General features: G+C 32.3%; 1 protein-coding gene across 3 annotated transcripts in view; it reads right to left on the reverse strand.

Moving 5' to 3' along the window:
- LOC140443641 (aquaporin-like) overlaps positions 1–27,406 on the reverse strand; it is a 131,296-nt gene that overhangs the window by 67,759 nt on the left and 36,131 nt on the right. The window contains exon 1 of one of the 3 annotated variants that reach the window (XM_072534999.1): positions 26,858–27,025. The exons of 1 other annotated variant lie outside the window; for it this stretch is intronic. In XM_072534999.1, the coding sequence (XP_072391100.1) occupies positions 26,858–26,867 (10 nt within the window). In that variant the 5' untranslated portion in view covers positions 26,868–27,025. Of the gene's footprint in view, positions 1–9,382; positions 9,480–26,857; positions 27,026–27,406 lie in introns of those variants that run through there. One more of the 3 variants, XM_072535000.1, reaches the window with a different exon arrangement.

The raw sequence follows: 27,406 nt of genomic DNA on the forward strand, positions 1-27,406 counted from the left end.
GTTATTCTCGGTCCCTTTTGTATTCCTTTCCAGTTCGTATACATTTTCCCTTCTGCAATAGCTTTTTTTTCATATTTCTTTTCCAGAGAGTGGGGTTGTTACTTTTTCTATTTTTGGTTACAGGAACAACTGGGGCCTCTTCCGTGGGCTCCATGTTGACAACAGGTTCAATGTGTTATTTTTTTACAGAGGTACGTTTCTTATTTGGATGCTTCCTCCTAGCTGAAGATCCTGCGACATCACTAATAAAACAACTTTCATCAGAGCTTGTAGGTTCATAGTCTGACTCATTAGCGCTAAACGGATCTGACTCGGTTTTACTCATTTTTACACGACGTTAAATTTTTACACGAACAATTAAATGTAACACAGGCAGCAATGATAGCGACTAACAAGTCAAAACAAATCAGCTGCCCTGCCGGCCCAGCTCCAACAGAAGATAACCTTGCATTCCACGAAAATCTCCGAATATTCACAATCGTTTGGTGCAAAAAGGATGTAGGTCCGGAGCTGCACCCTTCTTGCACCAAATGAGTAAGGAGGCAGATCCATAAAGACGTATAATTCCTTTATTTATTATCGGATCTGCATCGTTCTTATACCAGTCAATCCGCCAATTTTTTTTAATTATGGCATATGTTTCCACCCAAAACGGTCTAAATATGGAGTTGCATCCTTAATTATCAGTTGCAACTCCTCAATTATCAGTGACGATGCAACTATAAAATCAAGCCGGAAAAACTACTTCGAAGGTCTGCTAACAGAGCAAATACAAACAAATGCATACCATGCAATAGCGGATTTAGAGATAATAGATCAGAAACAACAATACGAATTAACATATCTACGCACAATATAGGAAATAAGAAAGGCTATTAAAGCAGTGAAAAATAATAAAGCCCCAGCTGTTGACATCATCAACTAAAATTCTTAAAATTGGAGGGCACACAATCGGACTTCAAAACAGACGTGTGGAATCCAGAAGTAATTCCAGGAGACTAAAAAAGCAATTATATGCCCAATTTACAAAGAAAGGGGACAAGATAAGTTTTAAAAACTACAAAGGTATATTCTTAATATGTGTAAGCTATACGATTCTTACATGGGCCATAAACAGAAAATTGGGACACCTTACAGAGCAAATGATAGAAGTATACCTGGCCCATTCAGACTATTAACCAGTTATTATAAAACAGAAAGACGGTTTAACATTAAATTTCCATTCAAGGCATATGCGATCCACTTATATGTACTTCAACCTTATTAGACACTCAACATTAATAACACACGTATAAAATATAGCATATAAAATAATGAACAAAATACATTTTAAAATTTAGTTATAAATAGTAAACAAACGAAGTTTTACTATCATTTACTAGAAGGGGGTTAGAAAAGACAGATACATCATAGAAAAGGAGAAGTTATTGCCGTATAACTCAGAGGAGCTTAATCGGCTTTACAGTAGAGCCTCTTAGATGGACTTGAATGAAATGCACCTAGATAGAGTCGAAACACTGTGTTATGGATGGATCTTAAGGATTTCAGGTCTCTCTTCGAAGTGGACATATAAGCAATGCTGTTATAATCTAATTTAGAGCGAATAAGTGCTTTATATACTTTAAGGAGCGACTTTTTATCCGCATCCCAGTGATAATAAGACAGTGTTTTAAGAATGAATAATGTTTTGTGGCAGAAAGCTTACTAAGACTTAAACATTCCAATTAAGCGAGAACGATTAAAAGATACAATGTAACTATAACAAATGTTCTATAAAATAGAGTAACAGGCTGCAACTGAGTATAGATCTGACTGAGTTACAGTACCCATTACCACTACTATTGAGATTCAAGGGATATTAGTAAAGAGTAAAACAACAATTTATGTCTTTATAATATGTCCCATTTTTGATCATATCTTTTTCCACAACACAAAACTACATGTCGCCAATTTAGCATAGCACAAACCACAAAACCACAAAAATTCGGATATATCTACTGTAACCTTATCACTTCATTTGTATTTCTTTACTTATTATATATCTAAGTTACTCTAAATATTAGATCAAAACTTGCCTGTGATGATTTTGGTTATATTGCAATTAATGTTCAGTTAGGTTTTTGCTATTTATTTAACAAAATAGACATCAAGCGTAAAAATATATACATTTAGTAGCAACCAGTGGAGTCCAAATTTAATGAAATTAAAATAAGCTTTCAACAAAATGAAGCTACAATAATTATATATTAGAAACTCTTGTAAAGAAGGAGAATAAGAAGGAGGAGAAAATAGTAGTGGTAAGAAAAATGAGTATGACATAACACAAATAGACTTCGAGTAGATGAAAACTGAAAACAAAACTCACACAACTCGATGATATAATGGATAACATTGACGTTAAATTATTAAATTATTTAATTTCTTAAGGTTATTGTACTGTATGTAACTTTCACCAGGATAACTTCAATATAAAAGTAACGATAACGGGAATGGTAACTATTTTGGTAGAATTTACTTTTTAAGTATCCTCATAAAAATCAAGTAAAGGCAAATCAGGTAACCTAGGTTTCCATTCTATTGTTCCTTTTCGACCTATCCACCAATTTGGAAAGACGTTGTTCAATAACAACTGGTTCAATTTGAGGAGAAAGAAGTTTTGAAAAAATTCTAAATATAAAGGGCCTGTTAAGGATTCTTCGAAAAAGTATGGTTCAATAATCCTATCTCTGGGTATTGAGTATGATACTCTTGTATCTAGCGTGGATTTTTCGTAGCCCAGTACTGAAAAGTTTGACGATTGGCATGACCGTTTAGTATAAATGTAGCTTCATTAGAGACTTTGTTCTTGCTTTCTGTTATAATTTAACAAAATTCAATTCGTCTATCAAAACCATCTTTTATACTGTGTACTAAACTTTCTTTGCTAGGATGGCACGTTCCTTCTTCAGCTTTCTAAGAACTGTTGAATGGTCCATGTCTTTATTTAATCCTACTTGCTGTAAACTGGTGCAAGGGAATAATCTTAAAAGACTAACAGAACCTCTAGTTGTTTGTTTTTAGATATTAGTTTTCAACTACTTTGAGGAAGGTCTTTGACATGACGTAACAAATGGATTGAAGCAAACAAAAAAAACTAATTGAGCTTAATAATATGCTGTTAAAGTAAAGACGTTGTTTAATGAATTTAACTTATTTCAAAATACTTTCTAAAAATGAAAATTTAACTCCTACTTTTAATACATGAAATATTCGATGCGTTTTTCATATCGGAACTAATGTTTTGTGGGTTTATATAAATATATTTCACATATTTTTTTCTATACTATATACTAGTAATAAAATTTACAAAAATAAATAACCTTCTATTATCTGGTTATAAAACCGATAATGATAGAAATATTTTGTAGTGGAGGGGAGTTCGAATTATTTCTCACAGCATACAGATACACTTACTCCAGTAAATGACCGTTTTGGAGTATGATTTTCCTGGTCAGGACGAATTTGCTTGAGAATCTGAATTTAGGTTTCTCTTACCCTCATCTTTACATTTGTGTTTAACTCAAGATAAAATTAAATTAAGTTAGCGCGCCACAACACTGGTTTGAAAAGTGATGATATGTATATTATTATTATTATATAAAAATATAGTGCGTTAAAAATTCACATAACTGACACTTCAAACCAGTAGCGTTGTGTTCTCGGTGCCTTTTATTTTTTCTTTCATACCTTACATTTTTAATAACTGGCAACCTTAATTTGCGATCATTTTTTAATTCAAGCAACCCTAATTTGCGACCATTCTTTTTTTCAAGCAACCTTACATCATCAAAAGTTTTAATTTGATATAAAAAATGTGCATTGAAATAAAATTTTTGTTCAAAAATTAATTACTATTGATTGAATTAAAAATATCTGCGGTCACTTTTTGACTTTTATTCTCCTAATTTTAAATGTGTGTAAAAATGTGAGTTTGATTAACTACGTTATGAGCATAGTAATCCTGCAGTGGGATCTTACTCTATTATCAATAGGTGGTTTTTCTAAGCATCCGTTCATCTTTCCAAATTTTATGTTGAGTTTTTCTCTCTTCTTTTTAATTTGGACTTTCCAACGCAGTCTCTTATCCAACTTAAATCCCAGATATTTTGAAGAATCTGCAAGAGGGACCTGAATGTTATGTATTTTAATAGGCTGATCGTTCTATTTTATAAGTAAAACTGACATGTACTGATTTTGTAACATTAAGTTAAATTCTTAGTTTTCTTGATGATTGATTAATCTAATATATTATGATTGATCTTATTCATTAAAATCTGCAGTTTTCTTGCAGCTTCTTGATGGTGTTCCCCAACTGATAGAATAGCCTGATCGTTAGCAAAAGTGTATCATATCTTCTTCAAGGCCTGGAATATCATTAGTATATTATAGGTATGGTAGCGATCCCAGTATACTACCTTGCAGTAGTATTCTTTTTAGTTTGTGAATGAGGTCCTTATGTCATACTCTATCGACAGCTTAAGCAGCATCCATAAAAACGTCTTAACAGACTTTCTTTCATTTCAGTGCTTTTTCTATTAAATTAATTGTCATGCATTTGATCCAAGGTCGAATGACTTTCTCTGATATCAAACTGATGAGGTGGTATGAGGTTCCTTTAATCCGATAATTTTAATGTTTTTATTGTCTATTATATTTTTCTGGTAGGATGCTTTTATTTTTAGAATCTCTTCGCGTATTATATTAAAATTTTTTATTCCATTCACTATTATTAATGGCGGTGATTTTACTTTTTTTATGTCAACTCCGTCTATTTTTTAGACTTTTTTTTTACGGAGAGGGAGATGAATCTATTTTCCTGTTCTTATTTTCTTTGTTAATATAACGTATAAAATATGTTTAACATTTTTCACCAATAAATCTCTTCCCAGATTTTGTTAATAAAATTTTAAAGTCTCTACATATACATTTTTATAGCACTCTATCATTTGTGCTACAGCACAATCTCTTCATCTGATAAGTTTGACTTTTGTTATCAGGATGACCTTCGTTAAGGTTAGATCGATAGACGGTCACGAGAAACCTAGCATTGGCATTTGTTTATTGTCTATTCTTTTGTGCCTTATTTTAACATATTCCTGCTATTATTTATCCGTAAATAAGATGCTTTCTTTGATATAGGGGTCTACAGTTGTTTTTGTATTGTTTTCGTATACCTGTGAAAGCAATCCTACCAATACGTTGAGGTCAAAGGTTATAATTTTTCTGATGTTTTCTTATGTACTGTAGAGGCCTCGCATTTGCACAACGCAAAAGGTCTTATATCAGACTGTAGGAACCCAAATTCTAATATAGAAAATTTCTTAAATTTTTTTTTGGTCCAACATTTTTAGAGCCTCATTATGTAGGAGATTGTTGTGTGTGTGATTTCTTATCCGAGAAGTTAAAAGATGCTCGACAGTATTTTTGCACTACCTCACAGAAAATTATATCAACTTATGTAATATGTAGACTTGTGCTTTAGCGTCTTCGTTGCTTTACATACTTTTATCATTATAAATAAAAAAGTTTTAGCAGTTGATAGTTAAAATTTTCGTTAAAAAGTGGTGAATTAATTTGTTTATAACAACAAAATTGAGCCGTAAACGTTAGCGGTTTAATTATTGAAAGCTATACAACAATTCAAAACGAAAATTTTAAACTTTCGTAAATGTTTTTATGTTAATTTGTTTTCGAGATATTGAAAATTTATTTACGCGTGCGGTTTACGCACTACATTATTCGCTGCGAGCTGACCGTGCGTCTCAGAGCGCGTTATTAAAAGTTACAGATCTTGCCCAAAAATTAACATAGAAACGTTTACCAAAGCTTAAAATGTTTATTTTAAGTTGTTCTATAACTTTTATCAACCAGTTTTTAAAGATTATTTATTATTATTATTTATAGCTTAATTTTATTTAAATCTCTAAATTCTCTCCTAGGTCAATATTATTATATGCAGTAGAAACAATAACAATGGTTAAAAAAGATGAAGAATACTTAAGAATAGCAGAGAGAAAAATTATGAGAACCATACTAGGATCAATCAGAACAGAGCAAAATAAATATAGAAGCAGAACAAATACAGAGATTAAGGAAGAATTTAAGGAAGACATCGTAACTAAAATAAAGCAATGCAGAGTTAGATTGGTTAGGTCACATTTGGCGAGCAGCAGATGAGGCAGTGACATACGGAATGATAGAATGGAATCCTGGAGAAAGGAAGAGAAGGGAAAGACCAAGATCAAAGTGGCTGCAAGAAGTTAAAGAAGACCTCCAAAGGGCAGGAGTCAGAGAATGGAGAGGAAAAACTAGAGACAGGAAAAAATGGAGAGATATTGTCAAGAAGATAACATAAACAAAAGAGACTGATCCACTCAAGAAATAGGATCTAGAAAGCATTCGCGGTTTAACCCCACGCTGAGGTGTATAACCATTGTATATATATATATATATATATATATATATATATATATATATATATATATATATATATATATATATATATATAAACTAAGGTACACTCGAAGAGTGGTGGGTTTTTCGGTCAAAGTGGAGAAATAAAAGACAAAGAAGGTGGCTACTTTATCTATTTATTGAAGACGTAGCCAATAGATGAAGTAGCCACTTTCTTTGTCTTTTATTTCTCCACTTTGACCGAAAAATCCACCACTCTTCGAGTGTACCTTAGTTTATTTTGGATTGACGGTCGTACTCCTTTTCTCGATATATATATATATATATATATATATATATATATATATATATATATATATATATATATATAGATATATATAAATATATATATATATATAGATATATATATATATATATATATATATATATATATATATATATATATATATATATATATATAGTTTGAGTTTAGTTCTTGAACCTTAATATATATTTTTTTAGTGGATTTTCTTGGGTTTAGGTTCATAAAAAATTTGATTTGGTACTAAGGCATTTTCATATATTTATTCGACGTTTCGGCAGGAAATCCATGCCTTTTTCAAGAAGTAATATTGACTAAAAAAACATTTTATGACAGACATAATACGATTTAAAAGTTAAACTTTTGACTTACCAAGCATGTAAAAATTTGTTACTAAAAAGTAGACGTCACAATTAAAATAATGTTAAAAACATAGGACATACCCACTAAGTCACTACATGTAAAATATATTTTAGATCTAATGTGTTGTTTATTGAAGTTAGTTTATCGTTTAAACAACCAGTTATTTTAACATCATAGGCGTTCTGAGATTGTCTTATTGTGTGTTTTTAAATTAAGTTAAAATATATTTTGTTCAAATTTTTGACATCTTTTTTATCATTTATTGCATTATTATTTTTTTTTATTTGTATAGACTCTAGAAGCTCTCTCTTTTTCCTGTTGGGTTCACTTTTTAGGATCTTGGTTTTCTCAAAATCAAATTTATGTTTTTTTTCGTTTTCATGTTTTGTGAGGGCGGTTGAGTTTTTTTTGTCATATTTGTGGGAACGTATTCTTGAGTTAAGTAGCTGACTGGTTTGTCCAATATAAACTCCATCACAATTCGAGCAGGGAATTTCATATACAACATGCGATCTTTTTAATAGAGGGGTTTTTGTTTTTAATCTTGTAAAATTCTTTTTCAAAAGATTGTGCCCTTTATGAGCAACCATAATATTATGTTTGGACAGAAGATTTGCAATTTGTTCTGATAATCCTTTTATATAGGGAAGAGACATATAGTTTTTCTTTTCCGTGTTTGTTTCATTGTTATTATTGTTATTGTAAAATTTATGCAGTCGCGATTTGAAAGTGTTGTCGATAAGGTGGTGTGGGTATGAATTAAGTGTTAGTGCTGTTTTTGCTTTTTTAATGGCCTGAGGTCTATTAATAGGATCGTATAATCTAATAGCTCTATCGGCGAGTCCGATAACTACTGATTTCTTTTGAGACAGGGGATGATGAGAGTTGAAATTCAGATATCTCGATGACCAGGTTTTTTTGGTGTACCATGAAGTAGTTATAGTGCTGTTTTCTCTATGTAAGGTCAGGTCCAGAAAATTAATTTGATGATTTTTTTCAATTTCTAATGTAAATTTTAGTTTTTGGTGAAAGTTATTGAATTCATTTAGTAATATATCCATTTTATCCTCTGGTGCTGCGCTCAAGCAGTCATCTATATAGCGATAGAAAAAAGGTATATCAAAATCTATTTTATTTAAAACAATTTCCTCTAGATGCTCTAAAACTAATTGAGCGATGGCACTGGATATGCTAGCACCCATAGCACATCCATCTGTTTGTTGGATCAAACAAAATCTTCCAAAACATGCCCTCACAAAACATGAAAACGAAAAAAAACATAAATTTGATTTTGAGAAAACCAAGATCCTAAAAAGTGAACCCAACAGGAAAAAGAGAGAGCTTCTAGAGTCTATACAAATAAAAAAAAATAATAATGCAATAAATGATAAAAAAGATGTCAAAAATTTGAACAAAATATATTTTAACTTAATTTAAAAACACACAATAAGACAATCTCAGAACGCCTATGATGTTAAAATAACTGGTTGTTTAAACGATAAACTAACTTCAATAAACAACACATTAGATCTAAAATATATTTTACATGTAGTGACTTAGTGGGTATGTCCTATGTTTTTAACATTATTTTAATTGTGACGTCTACTTTTTAGTAACAAATTTTTACATGCTTGGTAAGTCAAAAGTTTAACTTTTAAATCGTATTATGTCTGTCATAAAATGTTTTTTTAGTCAATATTACTTCTTGAAAAAGGCATGGATTTCCTGCCGAAACGTCGAATAAATATATGAAAATGCCTTAGTACCAAATCAAATTTTTTATGAACCTAAACCCAAGAAAATCCACTAAAAAAATATATATATATATATATATATATATATATATATATATATATATATATATATATATATATATATATATATATATATATATAAATTCTCTCTAAATAAATTTGCAACTTTGATGAGAAATTTTTAATGTTTTGTTTTATTAATAAAAATAAAGTAATTTCGCAAAGTTTTTCCAAGCTGAAACATTAACATTTAAACTGAAGAGTTATTAAATTGAATTCGCATGTATGAAAGCTAACTTATAATTGAAAAAGTCCTATCAAATGCCTATTTTTGCAATTGTTTTACAAGATACAAGCATTTAAACTATTTAATTTTAATTACAAATTATCTGACGGATTTTTAGCCTGGTACCATAAAAAAATCAAATCTACGGACCATACAAACATAAAGCTACCTCAAAGTACCATATCGTTGATGACTATTAACTATTATTAAGATTTTTTATCATACCTGAGTAACTTTTTAATAAAAACTGTATAATAATATTGTTTCCTAACTATTAGCCACTTAAATCGGTTCACACTGTTGTCTACACTTAACCTAAACTAAAATAATTACACTACGCTGTAAACAATCTACAAAGGTTATGATTAACTTAATCCCTATAAAATCTTGTGGTTACGATATCTATATATTGTAGATTATCAATTCCATAGTTTAAAGAACAATATACAAAAGTATTAGAAATATTTTATTATTTTATTACGTCATCGATGAACTGTTCAAATATTTTTTCATGGAATTATCAGAAAATTTGTACCTATATTTAAAATTTTAGTTTTGTTTTTTGGTTTTAAGTTTTAAAAATAATAATACAGAGCCGCAACGTAGTGAAAATAAACAACCGATGGATCCTGCAATACCACACTAACATACACCCACAATATATTCTAGGGACCAGGGCTGCTTCGTGGCTGATCAAAGTCCTGGGAGTTTCAGAGTGTATTCTTATGTATTTTGGCCCGCTGAATTAGAATTTCAAACTTTCTGTTGAGTCGGACGTGACAGGATTTTTTAAATTGTTTAAATGATTCTAATTCGCAAACTAACAAATATAAATCATTTTTACAAAGTGCAATTTGTTTCTTTAAAAAAACCTACAACATAATTTTGGACAATCCTGGGTCCAATAATTAGAACCAGATATATTGCAAAATTACGGTATTTTTCACTATCAACCCGGCTGTATTTTAAGTAAAATAATTATTATCTTTAAAACTGCACCTTAATTATTATCATCAATTACAGTAACAAAGTTATAATAATTATAAATGGATATTTTCTATTAAAAAAGGCATATAATTTGTTTATATGGTTTTTAGCTACTAAAACTTTAGATTATACCAAAGCAAGTTTGATCGTATAAGACTACATAGTAGTCTTATACGATCCAAGACGAGGAATTTTTTGTAGTCTGAGTATGTCTAAACGTATTTTTATGCAGTAAAGCTATTTTAAAGCACGTGCGTCATTATACACTAAACTTCTAGAGCCGAACTATAATAAGTAGAAAGGTAGCCACTTGGGCGCATTTTGAACCTTCACCTCACGGCTTGAACCGTATGTGCATCCGTTTCGCGCATATACATATTTTAATATAAAAAACTAGGTAAGAATAAAGTAAAAACTTCTTTTTGTATAATCGTATAAAATGTTATTAAAATTTTTAAAAATTATCCAAAACTGATTTATAAATTTTCAGAACGTTTCCATCCTATCAGATCATCCACAGTAAAAAAGGCTATATATTATTTGAAACTAGAATAGATGGGTGGAAAACTTTAACCCGGCACTTAATATGGAGGAAGAGGAAGAAAATCTAAAATACGGAAGAGATGAGGTAAGGAGAACAGACAAAAGGGAAGAAGAATCACCAACGATTCTTGAAGTTAAAGATGCAGTTAAAATACTAGCTAGAAACAAATCATCCGGAATAGATAAAACGCTAAACCCCGCTAAACTTTATAAAGAAGGTGGCCACGATACCATAATGGCATTACAGCAGCTTATAAAGGAAATATGGGCACATAAATCACTCCCCAATGATTGGAATATTGGAATACTTTGCACCATACACAAAAAAGGAGATATCTTTGAATGATCTAACCACAGAGGAATTACGCTTCTAAATGCAGCGTGTAAAATATTTTTTACAGTACTATGTCACCGTATATCACTATATGCAGAACGCATAGTAGGAAAATACCAGATTGGTTTTAGAGGTGGTAAATTGACAATTCATCAGATTGCAACCCCAAAATCACATATTTATAGACCACAAAGCAGCCTAGGACTCTGTGAATAGATGAGAAATGTTCAAAGCAATGAAAGAGCTAGAATACCAAATCAGTTGGTAAATTTGACTAAACTAATTCTTAAAAAAGTTAATTGTAGAGTACGAATTCAGGGGAAACTGTCTAAACCTTTTAAAACAAATAACGGGCTACGTTAGGGAGACTCTCCTGTACACTGCTAAATCTGGTTTTTAAAAAAGTAATGCGTATGTCAGAAATTACAAGCATTGGTTCAGTATATAATAAATCAGTGCAAATCCTTGCTTATGCAGATAATATCAATATTGTTGGGAGAACGAAAAACGCTATACGAGAGGCGTATGTAGCATTAAAAGATTCAGCTACAAAAATGGATTTAACAATAAACATCAACACAACGAAGTATATGAAAATGAGCTCGCAACCACAATACCTACGACCACTTGTTATAATAAACGACGTCATCCAAGCAGTGAACTAATTTGTATACCTGAGAGCGCTTCTTAACACCGAAAATAATGCTATCGCTGAGATAAACCGCAGAATCTCCTGCTTAAATTCACAATTATATCGAGAAATACAAAAATAAAACTCTTCGTATTCTTCTTCTTAGAGTGCCTGTCCGTTCCGAACGTTGGCGATCATTCTGGCTATGATGATTATTTTGGTTGCTATACGGAATAGCTGTATTGAGGTCTTTCTATACCATGCTCTCAGGTTAGCAAGCCAGGATATTCTTCTTCGTCCTGGGGCAACCTTTCCTTTAATTTTACCTTGCAAAATGCATTGTAGTAGCTCGTATCTGCCTTGATTTTTATTAATATGTCCCAAGTACTACAGCTTACAGTGATATTCACGATGTTTACCAAATCAGCGGTTGTGTTTATCGTCCGCATTACTTCTTCATTGGTGACATTGTCTGTCCATGATATCTTCAGGATCCATCTGTATAACCATAGCTCAAAAGCCTGAAGTTTTGATAGAGTTTGAGTCTTCAATGTCCACGTTTCTACTCCGTACAGAAGCAATGAGTACACGTTACATTTAAGGAGCCTTGTTTTTGTTTCTAGTGTGAGGTCATGGCTCTTGAACACAGAGCTCTTAGTCAAGAATGCACTTTTTGCCTTAAAATAAAACTCTACAAAACAATAATACGCCTAGTAAACATATGGTTCAAAGGCCTGGACTCTAACAAAAAGTAATGAAAGTATGTTATGATATTTTGAATGAAAAGTACAACGGCGAATCTATGGAGCAATCAATGACAATGAAGTATGGAGGAGACGATACAACTTCGAACTTTATAGAATATACCAGGAACCAGATATTGTAAAACATATTAAGATAGGACGTCTGAGGTGGGTAGGGCATGTAATGCGGATGGAATAAAATGACCCAGCTAGAAAAACGCTTCTTGATAGACCCATGCGTCAGAGAAGAAGACGAAGTCCCAGAAGAAGATGTCTTAATAACATCAATGAAGACATGAGAAATATGGGAATACGTACTTCACTAAGGATAGGACACACGAAGGGTTATAAAGCTGAAATGATGATAATACATTTTTGTCTTCCACCAACAAGGTTCCTTGCTAACATGGATGAAGACATAAAAAATATAGGAATACGTGCTAGACGGAGGCTAGGGACGACCGAAGAGAGATTTTTGAGGAAGCTAAGATCCACGTAGGGTTGTAAAGCCCGAATGATGATGAACATCGTAATTAGTAAGACACTAGGTAGACGATAAAAGATTACATTTTTTAAGTGAACGTACAATTTCTCAGCTTAAAAAAACGAAACCTTATGCCCTGAGAGGTAACAACCAACTCTTCTTCTTTTATATTTTATTATACTTCGCGCATAATTCTCATAGTTATATGATTCTAGGCGTTCGGCACGTAACGGCGCGAGCACTTTAAAAATGATTTATTTCAATAAACAATATATTTAGACATAGTTATAATACATAAAATTTTTCGTCTTAAACCGTATAATAGAAATACAAGCTATAATCCACAGTTTTAGTAGATAAAAAACGTTTTTCTTCAATTTTAGCTGTTATTTTAAAATGGAGCCGAGTTACAAGAAAAAATTGCCTAAATGCTGTAATTTTGCAATGTTTTTGTACTGATTTTGCAATATCTTTGGTTCGAATTATTGGATCAAGGTTTATCAATGATTTTTTGTTAGTTTAAGAATTATAAACATTGAAACAATTAAACTGTTTATAACAAATTACCGTCACTAAATAGAAAATATGTATTTTTTTAATTTGTCATCTATTTCCTTTCTAACTTTCGCTTTCTTACTTTTGTTTGTTTATTGACCAGTATCATGGAGTGCAGAGTATCCCCAATTTAATTGGCCAAATAATTTACACTTATAGGTTATAACAACAACCCTTTATTTTAATAACAATATTTTTTTTGCACAAGATTTCCGGAGTGTAGATGAAACGTCAAAAATAAAGATTAAATGTAATTTTTATTACAATCAATTGTGATTTAATCTCATATAAATATGTCACAAGAAAACAGTTTCAGCACCTCTTTAAAACTATATTTAGAGAAACAAAAATATGTTTTTTAATTTATCCAATCTGATCGGTACAATATATTTTATCTTATCGACCACGCCTTATCTACCATAACCTAACCTAATCTAGCCTAGTAACCTACTGTATTTTAAGATTATCCAAAATTAAAAGTCAGTTAAAAAAGTTAATTTTAAATAAATTTAAGTATCTTAACTTGTACTTTAAAGCTATATTATACTTTAATGTATATACATTACAAGTTTATTATTATATTATCATCAAGCCAAATAAAAGAAACATTAACAGAAGGTAGTACTAAGCCTTCGTTCAATTGGAAGTTTAGTCACTCCCACGTAAGATTAAATGACATAATTTAACTTGTAGATCTTTTAATTACTTTTGTGCGGATCCTTGGTTTGGTTTTACAGTTTCTGGTGTACCTTTGCTGTTTCCACTACTTTTCTCCATTTTTCTCTCTCTTTGATTGTCCTTTCTATATTTCCAATTCCCATATTGCTTAAGTCTTCTCCTACTTGTTGTCTCCATCTCAGTTTAGATCTGCCTCTGGTTCTTTTACCTGGTGGCATCCATCCCGTTATAACTCTTAACGGATTGGTCTTCTCTCTTCTCAGTATGTGTCCATACCATCTAATTCTTTGTGTTTTTATTGCTCTAACTATGTTCTCTTGACCCATCCATTCTTTATTTTGTGATTATCCATTGTCCTGCATCCTCTACGTTTTCTCTGTTTGGTCCCAGTATTTTTCTGTTAATCTTCCTCTTAAAAACTTTTAATTACTCTTCTTTTCTTGCTGTTAATGTAAATATTTCTGCAGCATATACTTCTATTGGTCTTATGGTCGTTTTGTAGATTTTCATTTTTGTGTTTCGGCTTATTTTCTTATCTCTAAATAGTTTTTTATTTCTACAAAACGCTGTATTTTCCGCTTGAATTCTTCTTTTCATATCTACACTTTTATTTCTTCTGTTGACTAGTACTCCCAAATATTTGAAGATGGGTATATCTCATACACATAAGATGGGTTAAAATAATTTTTCTTCGATTGGAAAAACGGCTACCAAACTAATAAGCACTAGAGGTAAAATACACAATAATAAATCCTTATTTTGACTATTCAAGACAAGCTATTCATTACTACACTTTTTTATAATTTATATTACTTAAATGCACGAGAAAATAAAGACAATTTATCGTTAAAAATGCGAATTGTAAATGTGATTTTGAGTCTCTTGTCTGAACGGCGGTGGGAGGATGAAGGCGTATATTTTTTAAACAAGTCTATATCGCCCGATAGTGGCGCCTTTGTCAGAAAAATTTTGACTTATTACGAAATGCAATTAAATTAGATACAAAATATGTTGGTATTTTAAACTTTTGTAATATATTCAACAAAGATATTTGTCAGAAATGTAATAAAACCTATAAACAAGGTAACTGAAATAAGCAGAAGAAATAGAGAAACTAATATGTATCAGTCTACTTTTAAAATTTGGATATGAAGACAAAATATAAAGATTGAAATTAAAGTAACATAATATTAGTGTACAAAAGTTATTCCAAGGCAGTAATGAATTGCTAGCAATGAATCTTTGTGTACTTGCTAAACTATTCAGTAAGCTGTCATCGATGTAATGCTCAACCTTCTACAAGTAAGGCGTTAGAAGGTGATGGTTTTTGGTCGACGAAGAAGTTCAAAATCCCGTAAAAGAATTCTTCGAACAACAGCCATCAGTATTCTTTAAGCAGGGTATAGATCAGCTGGTGCAATATTTGGATATTTTACTTATACATATCCTTTACTTTAGCTAAAAAAAATTCAAAATTTTAATTTAAAATACGGCCACAGCATTTATAATATTACTAACCAATCGTCCAAAGAAATGATCTATACTTGTAGATATAAAAATAATAATGTGACTATCAAATTTAACTCTTTACAAAATAACTAGGAAATTTAACATTAAAACATATCTGTACTTTAATGATTATAGTAAAGCCTTTAATCTTGTGAATTTGAGGACGATTTGGCAAATTTGGTCTGAAATTGGAGTGCTGCAGCATCTAATAATATTAATAAAAAATCTGTACAATCATAACTGAGCCTTTAAATGAAAAACTAAGTGAAAGGAGTCCAACGGAGTGAGACATGGCTGTATACTGAGTCCCACTTTGTTTAATATTTATGGCAATTGGAAAATGTAAAAGAACATCGAAAGATGCAACGGCGACATCTCTATCGGCGGAAGATGGATGTACAATTTCAGATATGCTAATGATTTTTTTTTAAAGTAGTCTTTTATAAACCGGTCATACTTCATCCACTTGGCTTGTTGTACATCTTCCATTTATTCATTATATCCATGCTAGAACTCTGGAATCCTGTAAAAGTTTGTATAGGTCCAGCGGATGCGTGACATATAATTTTTGAATCACTTGGTAGTTTCCAAAAAGTATTTGCCGCTTGCGATGCGCCAGTGGTTGCACTTTTGCTTTACTTGAGAGATTCATGAATGATTCAGCCCTATTAGCACAGGTCTGTCCAATGTATACTTTGTCATGTTCTTAACCAAGTATGCTTTAAAGTAAGAATTGCATATGTTGTGTTCGGATTCAGGCCTTTTTCTGGTCGCGTACAGTGTTTTTGGCACTCCTACAGTCGGCTCTGTTTTGAAGTATTATGTAACTAATCCTCCTCTGGAAAGTTTATTAGCTCTTTTATTGATAAACCTTAGTTTATTTTTTATATTGTCATGTTCTGGTCAAACTATTCAGTTGCTTAGATTTTCTCACAATCTATAATATCTCATTCTCGCCTTCTCCCTATACCCATATGCAAAGGAGATCTTCGTAGAAGATGCTCCGTAGATCCTTCAAAGGTGCTGTTGGTGTCCCATTGAGCAACTGTGTTTTTAAGGCAAAGAATTACTTGCGATTTAGCTTAAGGATACCACTTCTTTACTGCATCTTTTGCCATCATACCATTAATGCATATTTAATTGTTGTTTTACTACCACTTTATAAATCTAATATAGTATGTATGGTTTACATATTTTATCCATGATTGCGTCTGGCTACTATTAACTTAGTCATCGCTCTCTAGTTATTTGTGTTGTCTGCTTAGTCCAAGTAAGCTTCAAGCTATATTACCTAGTTGTTTTCTTCACTTACCATATTTAAATTTGTTTAACTTAGGTTAAGTAAACCATCATCATCCAGCCCCATTTTCACATCCATTGTTGAATATAGGCCTCCTCCAAACGTCTCCAGTTCTCTCTATCTCTAGCTGCTGCAATCCAGTTTGTTTCTATTCTCCTTAGGTCGTCGGTCCATCGGGTGGGTGATCTGCCTCGACTTCACTTGTAGGCTCTTGGTCTCTACTCCAATAATCTCTTCGTCCATCTTGCGTCTTCCATTCTAGCAACATGTCCAGCCCACCTCCACTTTTGTTTATTGATTCGCAGTATAATATCGTCTACGCCAGTTCGTCGGCGTATCTCCTCATTTCTCACGCGATCTTTCAAGGTCAGGCCCAGCATTGATCTCTCCATTCGCCTTTGTGTTACCCTCAGTTTTTCGGCAGTAGCTTTCGTTAAAGTTAGGGTCTCTGCTCCGTAGGTCAAGAATGGTAAGATGCATTGGTTAAATGCCTTCCTTTTCAGGTGAATTGGGGTATTTGTTTTAAAAATGTCTCATTCTTCCATATGCCTCCCATCCTAACGTGATTCGTCTATTTAACTCGCAGGTTTGGTTGTCTCTGGTTATTCTAATTTCATGACCCAAGTATGTGTATTTATCGATTAATTCTACCTTGTTGTTATTAATCTGTATCTCTTCGCTGGGAACCATATTGGTCATCATTTTGGTTTTCTCGAAATTTATCTCCAGCCCAGTTTCTTGTAGTCATCAGTTCTTGGAGCATGTCTTTGATCTCTCCCAGATTATCTGACAAAAGCACGATATCGTCCGCAAAACGTAGATGGTTTAATCTTTCTCCATCGATGGATATTCCTTTCTGTTGCCATGTTAGTTTTTTAAATCGATAATCTGTGGTCGACCCTGCAATCTTGTAGTGCTCTTAAGATGGACGGTAGTTCCACTGTATCAAACGCCAGAAGACAGACTGGACGGGGGATGTCCTCAACCTCGACACGGCACGTCCCATATGGCTGATAGGGAAAGTTCCTGCAGATATGCAGGACAGGTACGAATAAGGCATTGCCAAATAAGTACCCGCGGATCAACTGAGGATATGAAATTAGGCAGCAGTAATGTCATTACTGGATTAAGGCTATGGGAAGTAAAAATCCTGTAGGCTTAATTCCAGATACTCACAGGCGTCACTCACATTATGAGTTAAGCTGCTGTGATACTGCGACAGCAGCAGCGTCTGACCCAGAGTGGGCGGCTGCAAACAGCGTCTGTTCCCAGAGTGGGCGGCTGAAACTGAAACCTTGCCAACACGCAGTGGCTCGCGTGGCATTGAACTTAGCCAAAAACCCTTACAAATGTCAGATTTTAAAACAAAACGGAAACTACCCCAGGTGAGTAGACACTCTCACACTGATTTATCAGTCTGTCCCAAGGATTCTGGAGGGGACACAAATTTGACAAGAGTATGCTTTAAGTAAACCAAATCTATCTAATTTCTCACTTCTGGCAAATACTCAGACGATCCAACGATTCTCAATCACTTTGAATTGGTAATAATTAAACGATTAGATTAGATTGATACAACGATGGGTCTTAAAAAGAATGCAGAAAAATATGGATGATGATAATAAATAGGCCTAGCAACAACTAAGGCTATCTATTAGACATTTTTAATATCGCGGTTACCCACCAATTTGTCTATTAACCAATTTCGGGATCCACTGAAAAAATTAAGTGAAGATCAGAAATTACAAAAATCACTCTGGCTTTATTAACGTAAATCTAGAAAATACTCAAAATAACCGTCGATTTCAAAATCAGACTCGTAACAAGCTTGGCGTTTAATGTTTTTCTATATGCTGCTTATTCCTGTTTCATCGACTTCGAGAAGGCATTCGACAGGGTCCGACATGAAAAACTAATAGAAATACTGAGAAACAAAGATATAGACAGACGAGACTTACGAATCATTATCAATCTGTATTGGAATCAAAAGGCCAATATAAAGATAGAAGAACAAAAGTCCGAAAATGTAGATATAAAGAGAGGAGTAAGACAGGGCTGTGTTCTGTCACCATTACTGTTTAACGTGTACAGTGAAGCCATATTCCAGGAAGCGATAGCGGATCTGGGTGATGGAATCTCTGTAAACGGAAGAATAGTAAATAACATAAGATTCGCTGATGACACCGTTATAATGGCAGACACCCTGGAATCGCTACAAGAATTGGTAAATAGAATTAACGATTATTGCATTAGATACGGACTAAAAATAAATAAGAGAAAAACTAAATTCATGATTGTCTCAAAAATGCAACATGGAAATGAAAGATTAATGATAGAGCAAACTCAAATAGAAAAAGTAGAGACATATAAATATCTGGGAACCTGGGTTGATGACAAAAATGACCAAAGCAGAGAAATCAAAGTCCGAATTGAAACTGCAAGGCAAGCATTTGTGAAAATGAAGACAATGCTTACCAACAGAGACCTTCAGTTGCATCTCAGATTGAGGGCTCTAAGATGTTACATATTTTCTATCTTACTATACGGAATGGAAGCTTGGACATTGAAGAAACAACACATAAGGAAAATAGAAGCGTTCGAAATGTGGTGTTACAGAAGAATATTAAAAATTCAATGGGTTCAAAGGATTACCAATGCTGAGGTACTACGACGTATAAATAAGGAGTTAGAAATTATGAACAGCATAAAAAGAAGAAAACTAGCATATTTGGGTCACATAACCAGAGGAGAAAAATATGAGCTGCTGAGAATTATTATGCAAGGAAGGATCCAAGGAAGAAGAAGAATAGGAAGAAGACGCATCTCCTGGCTGAAAAACCTTAGAGAATGGTTTAACTGTAGTTCACTACAACTTTTCAGAGCAGCAGCTAACAAAGTGACCATAGCCGTTATGATATCCAACCTCCGATAGGAGATGGAACTTTAAGAAGAATATGCTGCTGAATCTTAGACTTTTAAATAGAAAGATAAATCTAGGTTTATAGATACGTTCAAAATGGTCTGTTAAGAAGAATGCTTAGAATCTGATCAGTGGTTTAAAGATCAAATGAGTCAATTCTAAGACAGCTTATTATCAAGAAAATACTACCAGCTAAGATCGCCAACTTTGCAGCGGAGATAATACATTCAGAAAATGAAATGTATACAAAGATTTAATTAACTACAAAATTACAAACAATACGTCCCCAAACAGAACAAATAAAGACCAAGAGGCCATTACAAGGTAAGAATAAATTTGATCATCTAATGAAAATGATACAATTTAAAGAAAAGACAAATTTTTGTTACAGCTTGTAATTGAAATCTTTTAATACAGCAAAAATAAAAACTATAAAAAGCATTAACCAAAATATTAAGATTTGTAGACAAGGCGAAAAGCTCGGGCTTGTTCGAAAAAACATTCGCATGTGATTTTTTTGCACGACCACCTTCATGGGATACCTCAAAATAAGGTTCAGGAGGTCGCCCAGGCGAAAACTTGTTCCAATTTTTTAAAACAATTTTTTTTAAACAAATTCAAAACTATATCTTTTTTGGCCCACCCAATTTTTTTTTCGGATAATCCTGAAGAAAAAAGTCTCTTGTAGTTTTGATCGTTTTCGAGTTATAAATAATTTATAACTCAGAAAATCGCAAAATTACGATCTTTACAGCTCAAAAACACATGTAAAAAACATTATTTTTGAATTCAGCAAGAACCTATATTATTATACATTATTTCTTTATCATTAATAAAGCGCATATGACAGGACGGGCGCTCGGGCTGAGGCGTGTGTTAAAGAAAGAAACAAGATCTAGGGCACAAATTTTTGCTGATTTAAATTCTCATTGTACAAATAAGCACCCTCCTTGCCATACACGCTGCATTATCAATTAAAAAACAGTGTTTTAATAGTTATTTATACACCAAGGGTGTTACTAAGATGATTACGCCTAGAGAGCAACATAATTCAGCCAGAGGGCTTTTGGCGAGAGGGATGAATGTTATTCGATGGACATAATCATCCGGTAACACTAGTGGTACATACAGGATTTTATTTTTCACTTCACTTAATATAAAAATTAAAATTGCGACGCTTTTACTTTTTATTTTACTACACCTACAAAATATTTATGTATATTCTGTTTGTACCACTGGCTTTACCGGATAATTATACCCATCAAGCAACATTCATCCCTCGGTCAGATGCCGTCTGGCTGGATTATGTTGCTCTCCGGATGTATTGTATGTAAGAAGTTGGTGCATAAATAACTATTAAACCATTGTTTTTTTTTCTTCTTCTTCTTCTTGTACCACTCCTATTGGAGATTGAAAACCATCAGGGCTATCCTGTCCTTATTTACAGCTGACCTAAAGAGTTCATTAGTAATACAGCCAAACCACTCTCTCAAATTACGTAACCATGACATTCTTCTACGGCCTGGATTCCGTGTTCCTTCTATTTTTCCTTGCATTATATTTTGAAGTAATGCGTATTTATGTCCTCTCATCAGGTGACCCAAATATTCGAGTTTTCTTTGCCTGATTGTTGACAAAATTTCTGGGTCTTTTCCTATCCTTCGCATTACTTCAAAGTTTGTAACTCTCTCAACCCAACTTATCTTCAGCATTCGACGGTAGCACCAGATCTCGAAACTTTCAATATTTTTTATACTGGTCTGCTTGAGAGTTCAGGTCTCTACAACGTATAATAGCATGTTAAATACGTAACCCCTTAGCATTCTTAATCGGAGAGGAATGCTTATATCTCTGTTGCAGAAGAATTTCCTCATCTTTATGAAAGTGGTCCTGGCAATTTCGATACGTCTTTTTATTTCATTGGTTTGGTCTCCAGTTTCGTTTATTGAAGTACCCAAGTATTTGTAACTTGATACTTTTTCAATTTGAATGCGGTTTATACTAATATGTGCTGGTTGTGTCATGTTCTTACTGAAGACCATATACTTGGTTTTTTTATATTGATACTTATGCCATAATTGTTGCAGGCAATATTTATATTTGTAAGTAATCGTTGTAATTCTTCTACTGTTCTTGCGACTAGTACAGTGTCGTCTGCGTATCGAATATTATTTACAACTTCTCCATTGATTACGATTCCTTCGATTGCTTACAAAAGGGTTTCCTGGCAGATGTTTTCACTATAAATATTGTTTTTTTAATTGATAATAAACCGCGTATGGCATGGCTGGTGCTCATTTGTACAATAAGAAACCATCAAAAATTTGTGCCCTAGATCTTGTTTTTCTCTCTTATAAAGAAGGATCTTCTAAAGGATAGAACAAAGTTTAATCTTGAGTTAATGTCCTTGGTGAATTAAAAAATAATGTTTTTACTCATGTTTTAAGTCTTGAAAATCGTAATTTTCATTCATCATTTTTAAATTATTTATAACTCGAAAACAGTCGAGTTTACAGAAAAAACTACTATTATCGATAACTATTTTCTTGAGAATGATATAACAAAATTTAAAAAAAATTAGCTGTGCCTAAAAATTGATTATAACAATTTCTTTAAAAAAAATTGTATAAAAAAATTAAAACAATTCTTTTGCATGTGCGACCTCTTAAACCTTATTTTGGAGTATCTCATGAAAGTGATTGTAATAAAAAATCTTAGAAGAGAGAATATTTTTTCGAACAAACCCGAGATTTTCGCCTTGTCTATTAGGATATAAAGTAAAGTAAATTAATTAACAAAAAGTGGAAAAATGTTTTGTGTAGAATAACCTTTTGACTTTTGTTAAGGAAATGAATATACATGTAAATACTTACTTTATTTTTGTGTTGGTTTGTATTGGTTATTGATCGCATTTGTAAAATTTTATGTATTTTACTTCATTTACGCAAGTAATTCTGTCGAAGTCTTGTTTTTTTATTATCGAACATATTGATTAAATTTCTATTTAAAGAATCTAATCGGCAGTCCTAGTATGATAATCAGCAATGACTCCTTCTTGTTAGCTGTATATTATTTATTTCCATAAATGTACAACATATTATATACATTTTTTAATAAATATAATAACAAAAAATAATATTTCTTATTACGAGAAAATCTATACAATAAAGAGCTGAGTTCGTTTCAAGTAGATAGATAGTTACAAAAGATGCTCGATGAAAAGTAGTCGCCTTTCATAAATTTTTCCCTTTTGCTTAAAGAACGCCGAATTCTTGCAAAAATTTTAAAGTTATTTATTAATTCGTTGCAAACATCTTATACCCTTAGCCAGAGTTGTGCACGATTTTGTATCGGAACGGAATAAGCAAATGCTTTTATGTATCTCCAAACACAATAATCGCAAGGAATAAAATCCGGCGACCTTGCCAAGCAACTAAACCGCCTCTTCCAATCTAGTGGTCTTCGTAGTTATTATCAAAATAGTCTCGTACGTTCCTGCTAAAGTAGGCCGGACAGCCGAAGTTTTTATATATATTTAGGGATTCTACAGTATTCACTGCCTTCCCTCGCTCAACCGTTTCCATCTCTCTCTGTTGTTCCATTCTCCATCGTTTAGTCCTCTCTTACTCATGGCGTCGTCTACTTCGTTCCTCCAGGATTTTCGGGGTCGTCCTCTTTTCCTCCTTCCTATGGGGCTCCATTCGGGTATTCTCTTTATCCATCTTCTGTCGCTAGCTCTTCTTACATGTCCAAACCACTTTAGTCTTTTTTGTTCTATATATGTTGGTATGTCTGTTTCTATTGATGTTCTTTGCTTTATTTCGTCATTACTTCTTCTAGCCGAAGTTTTTCCGAATATTTAAAGAGAAATCATCAGGTAAAACATTTTGCAGGAAATGTAAGTCATCAGCACCATTTAAACGAGCAGGCAATTCCACAGGCCCAAGTATATAATCATTAACTGTTACTATCCAGACGTTTAAGATTAACTTATGCTGATGCTTAAATTCTTGAACAACGTGGGGTTGTCACCAACGTACGAATAATATTGTGCATTATGCACATTAAAAATTCCATTTTTTGTGAATGTAGCTTTGTCGCAAAACAAAATGTATCAGAAAAAATCTTTATTTTGACTTTTATGATTTTGTAATAATCTGTCGAATTTTTCACGAGCAGAAAAATCTCCTTGTAGGTGTGCTTGTACTTTTGTAAAATAAGAAGGATATAAATTCGTTGTGAAAGATATTTCCTACGAAAGATTTTGAAATTGTGGAATACATGGCAGATAGTCTTCGAACGCTTCTTAACTTCCATTAAAATAACATATCCATATGCTGCTGTTACATCAGAAGGTCTCCCTTTTTCATTATTTTTTTGGGACCGCTGAACCTGTTTCTCTTAATCGTTGATAAAGAGCTGTAAACGTTGAATGAGTGGGATCACGATTGATAAATTTTTCAGCGTATCTACGTTGTGCTGCTCGAGCGTTACACCTCATTTCGCCATAAACTAAAGCAAATCAGCGTATTCCTTATTCGAAAAAACCATTTTTATATATGCGATAAACTTCGCGAACTGACCACAATTTGACAATGAAAAAGGTTCACAGCCAACTAGTGCAAAAAATATTAATTTAACTTTCATGACCAAAAAACGAAAAGTTTTCAAAACGATTTTTCTACCTTTTAAAACGGACACCCACACAGTTTGGTTTTAGGGTGCTGTAGGAACAAGCAGATCTGCAGAGCGCAGCAGATGCGTCATCTGTTTCTTCTTCTTTTTTATGTGCCTTCTTCTCATCTATCCTTGACAGCCATTAACTACAAGCCTTCTCTATCTTATGCTCATACAAATACAAATTCTCATGTCAAAAAACAACTACATACAAATGGCTCAAACGAACAGAAATAAACAAAATTTGAAACCAAAAACTGCGTAAGAAAATCCTGAAATTAGTATCATCACCAACAGAGAAAGAGCTAGTACTTTCCGCTTCAAACATAGCCAAACACACAAAAAGAAAGGAATAACGCCAGCTTTCAAAACAAACAACTTAAGCAAATATATTAAAAACAACAAAAGCCAAAGAAAAAAGCACTTATACAGTGGGGTATACAAACTTACATGTGGCGACTGCTCAAAAACTTACATCGGTCAAACGGGTAGAACCTTTAACAAACGGATAGCAGAACACAAAAGGGCTCTTAATAATAGAAAAACAAATCCTACTTACTCACTTCACCTTCTAGATCATAAGCATTCTTTTAATAACCAATTTCACGTTCTTCACATTTAAAATAAAGGCCTTAAGCTATCATTATAATATGAAATTCATATGAAAATCAACAAATTAAAAATACAGATATAATTCTGAATGACCAAATTAAGACAAAAAGTTCTTCCCTTTAAACTTATTTAGTTAAAGACTATAAGATGTTGGACGCATAACAAAAATACCTCACTTGAGAAAGGCATTCTGTCTAAACAACTGTAGCGATAATTAATTATAATAAAAATTTGTGGAAGTGTCAAAAACAAAAGTTTTCAGTGTTTAATTGCTTAATTTAGGGGGCCTTTCAAACATTCAAAATGTTCTACTGAAAAATTAGGCTAGATTGACATATCTACTATTGCCATACTTATACAAAGTTGTTTTGCCAAGCTTTATTTACTAATGGCTGGAGTCGCAAAACATGATTTGTCATAATGTCTACCCATAGTCAGAAATTCTCTACTTAAGGTGTGGAATTAGGCAGAACTTGATACATAAAATATCAAGTTGTGCCGTATCTAATAACCACGAGTGCTGAAATAGCATACATTTCATTCTCATTTTTAACGGTTTTCCCGGCACCACAGACAATATTACTTAATGACATATCAAGCCGTATATATATATATATATATATATATATATATATATATATATATATATATATATATATATATATCTTTAAGGTATATGACCGTTTAATTTAATATAAAAAAAATGTGCACTCGTAAGTGAATGGGATGTTTTCGGTCAATTTGGAGATAAAAAAGACAAGAGTTGTGCTACTTTATCTTTATTGAAGACGTTTCGCCTATTGTTCAATAAGCATCATCAGTTCATCTAAAAGAGTGTTATTAGCGATACATCTAATATGAAAAAACAATTAAGTAAATGATCTTACCTTTAAAAGATCTGTAGCATTACAATGTTGTTATTGCAAAGAAACATCAAAAAATTAATATAATAAATATAACAGCAAAAAATATAGAAACACAGAACGCTGGAAGATTCCCAATTTAACTAATTTGTTTTAAATTTCACTTTTGAAAACATTGATTGATTAAATCATATCATATCATGAAAATGAAGTATTTGAAAGCTCGACTGTCAGAAATGACAATCAGCTGGTGAGATTGAAGAAAAAGTTTTATAGATGTCAACATAAATGTTATGATATAATAAAAGAAGTTGAAGAAGAAAACAATAATTAAAAGTAGAATACGGAAGAATCAATTTTGTAGTATTAGTGCATGGTAAATTTGGCTTAAGTTGCTGATATCAGTTCTCTTATTTAATGCATTAGGTTGTTTCAAAATATGACACATCTCCATAAATTGTCTCTTATTAAGGTTACGTTCTCTACAGAGAATTCTAACATCATCAAAATTAACAGTATGTTTGGTGTTGATTGCATGTTCTGCAAGGGCACAAGTATGTTTAGAAAGTTTAATGTCACTACGATGTGAAGTAAGGCGTCCTTTAATTTTTTATTGGTCAGACTGGCCGTTCCCTTAAAGGAATGTCCATCATTAATATATACATTCTTTAAAAATATTCAAAAATGTAAAATCAATAACACGATTTATCGTTAAAGGATCAAAAGGATGATTAAACATATTTTGATTTTGAAAACTGATTTTGAACAAATTTGGCACATCTGGTCCCTGGTGTCATCTAATTTTTAATATCTTTAATTATTTAACATTAAAAATACATTATAAAATCAAATTAAAATATTTACCCTTGACCATTGTTTACTAAATCCTTTTAAACACACCAAAACCAAAAACAATCACCACAATCACTCGCGCCGAGTGTACTTCAAAAGCCGTGCCGGACGCACTACTCAAATGCTATCAAACAAATAACCCTGATACGTCAATTTCAAAACTTTTATAGCCGCTTTCTTACCATTGCACTTGCTCTGTATCCCATAAAATATTTATCAAATAAAAAGTTTCTGTATTATAATTATTAGATAGTTTTATTATTTATAAAAGTGCAAGATAATTTATAGTATTATGAGATTTATTGATTTAACATGAGTTGTCAGTTATTCAATGCAATATTCAATGTACATTGTAATAAAGTTGAACTTTGACTACTGGAATATAACAAAAGCAAAGTTAATTAAAAAATTCAAGGATTAAACACCTTTAATATACATAATGCATAATTGATTTAGCTAGGGAATCCATAGGTACGTCAAACTGGCTTTGTTGTTTGTACAAACGGGAAAAAAATTAAATGGACGATTTGTCTCTGAATCTTTTGATTTACTTGCTTCTGG

Source organism: Diabrotica undecimpunctata, chromosome 6 (genome assembly GCF_040954645.1).
Source record: "Diabrotica undecimpunctata isolate CICGRU chromosome 6, icDiaUnde3, whole genome shotgun sequence".
NCBI classification, from domain to species: domain Eukaryota; kingdom Metazoa; phylum Arthropoda; class Insecta; order Coleoptera; family Chrysomelidae; genus Diabrotica; species Diabrotica undecimpunctata.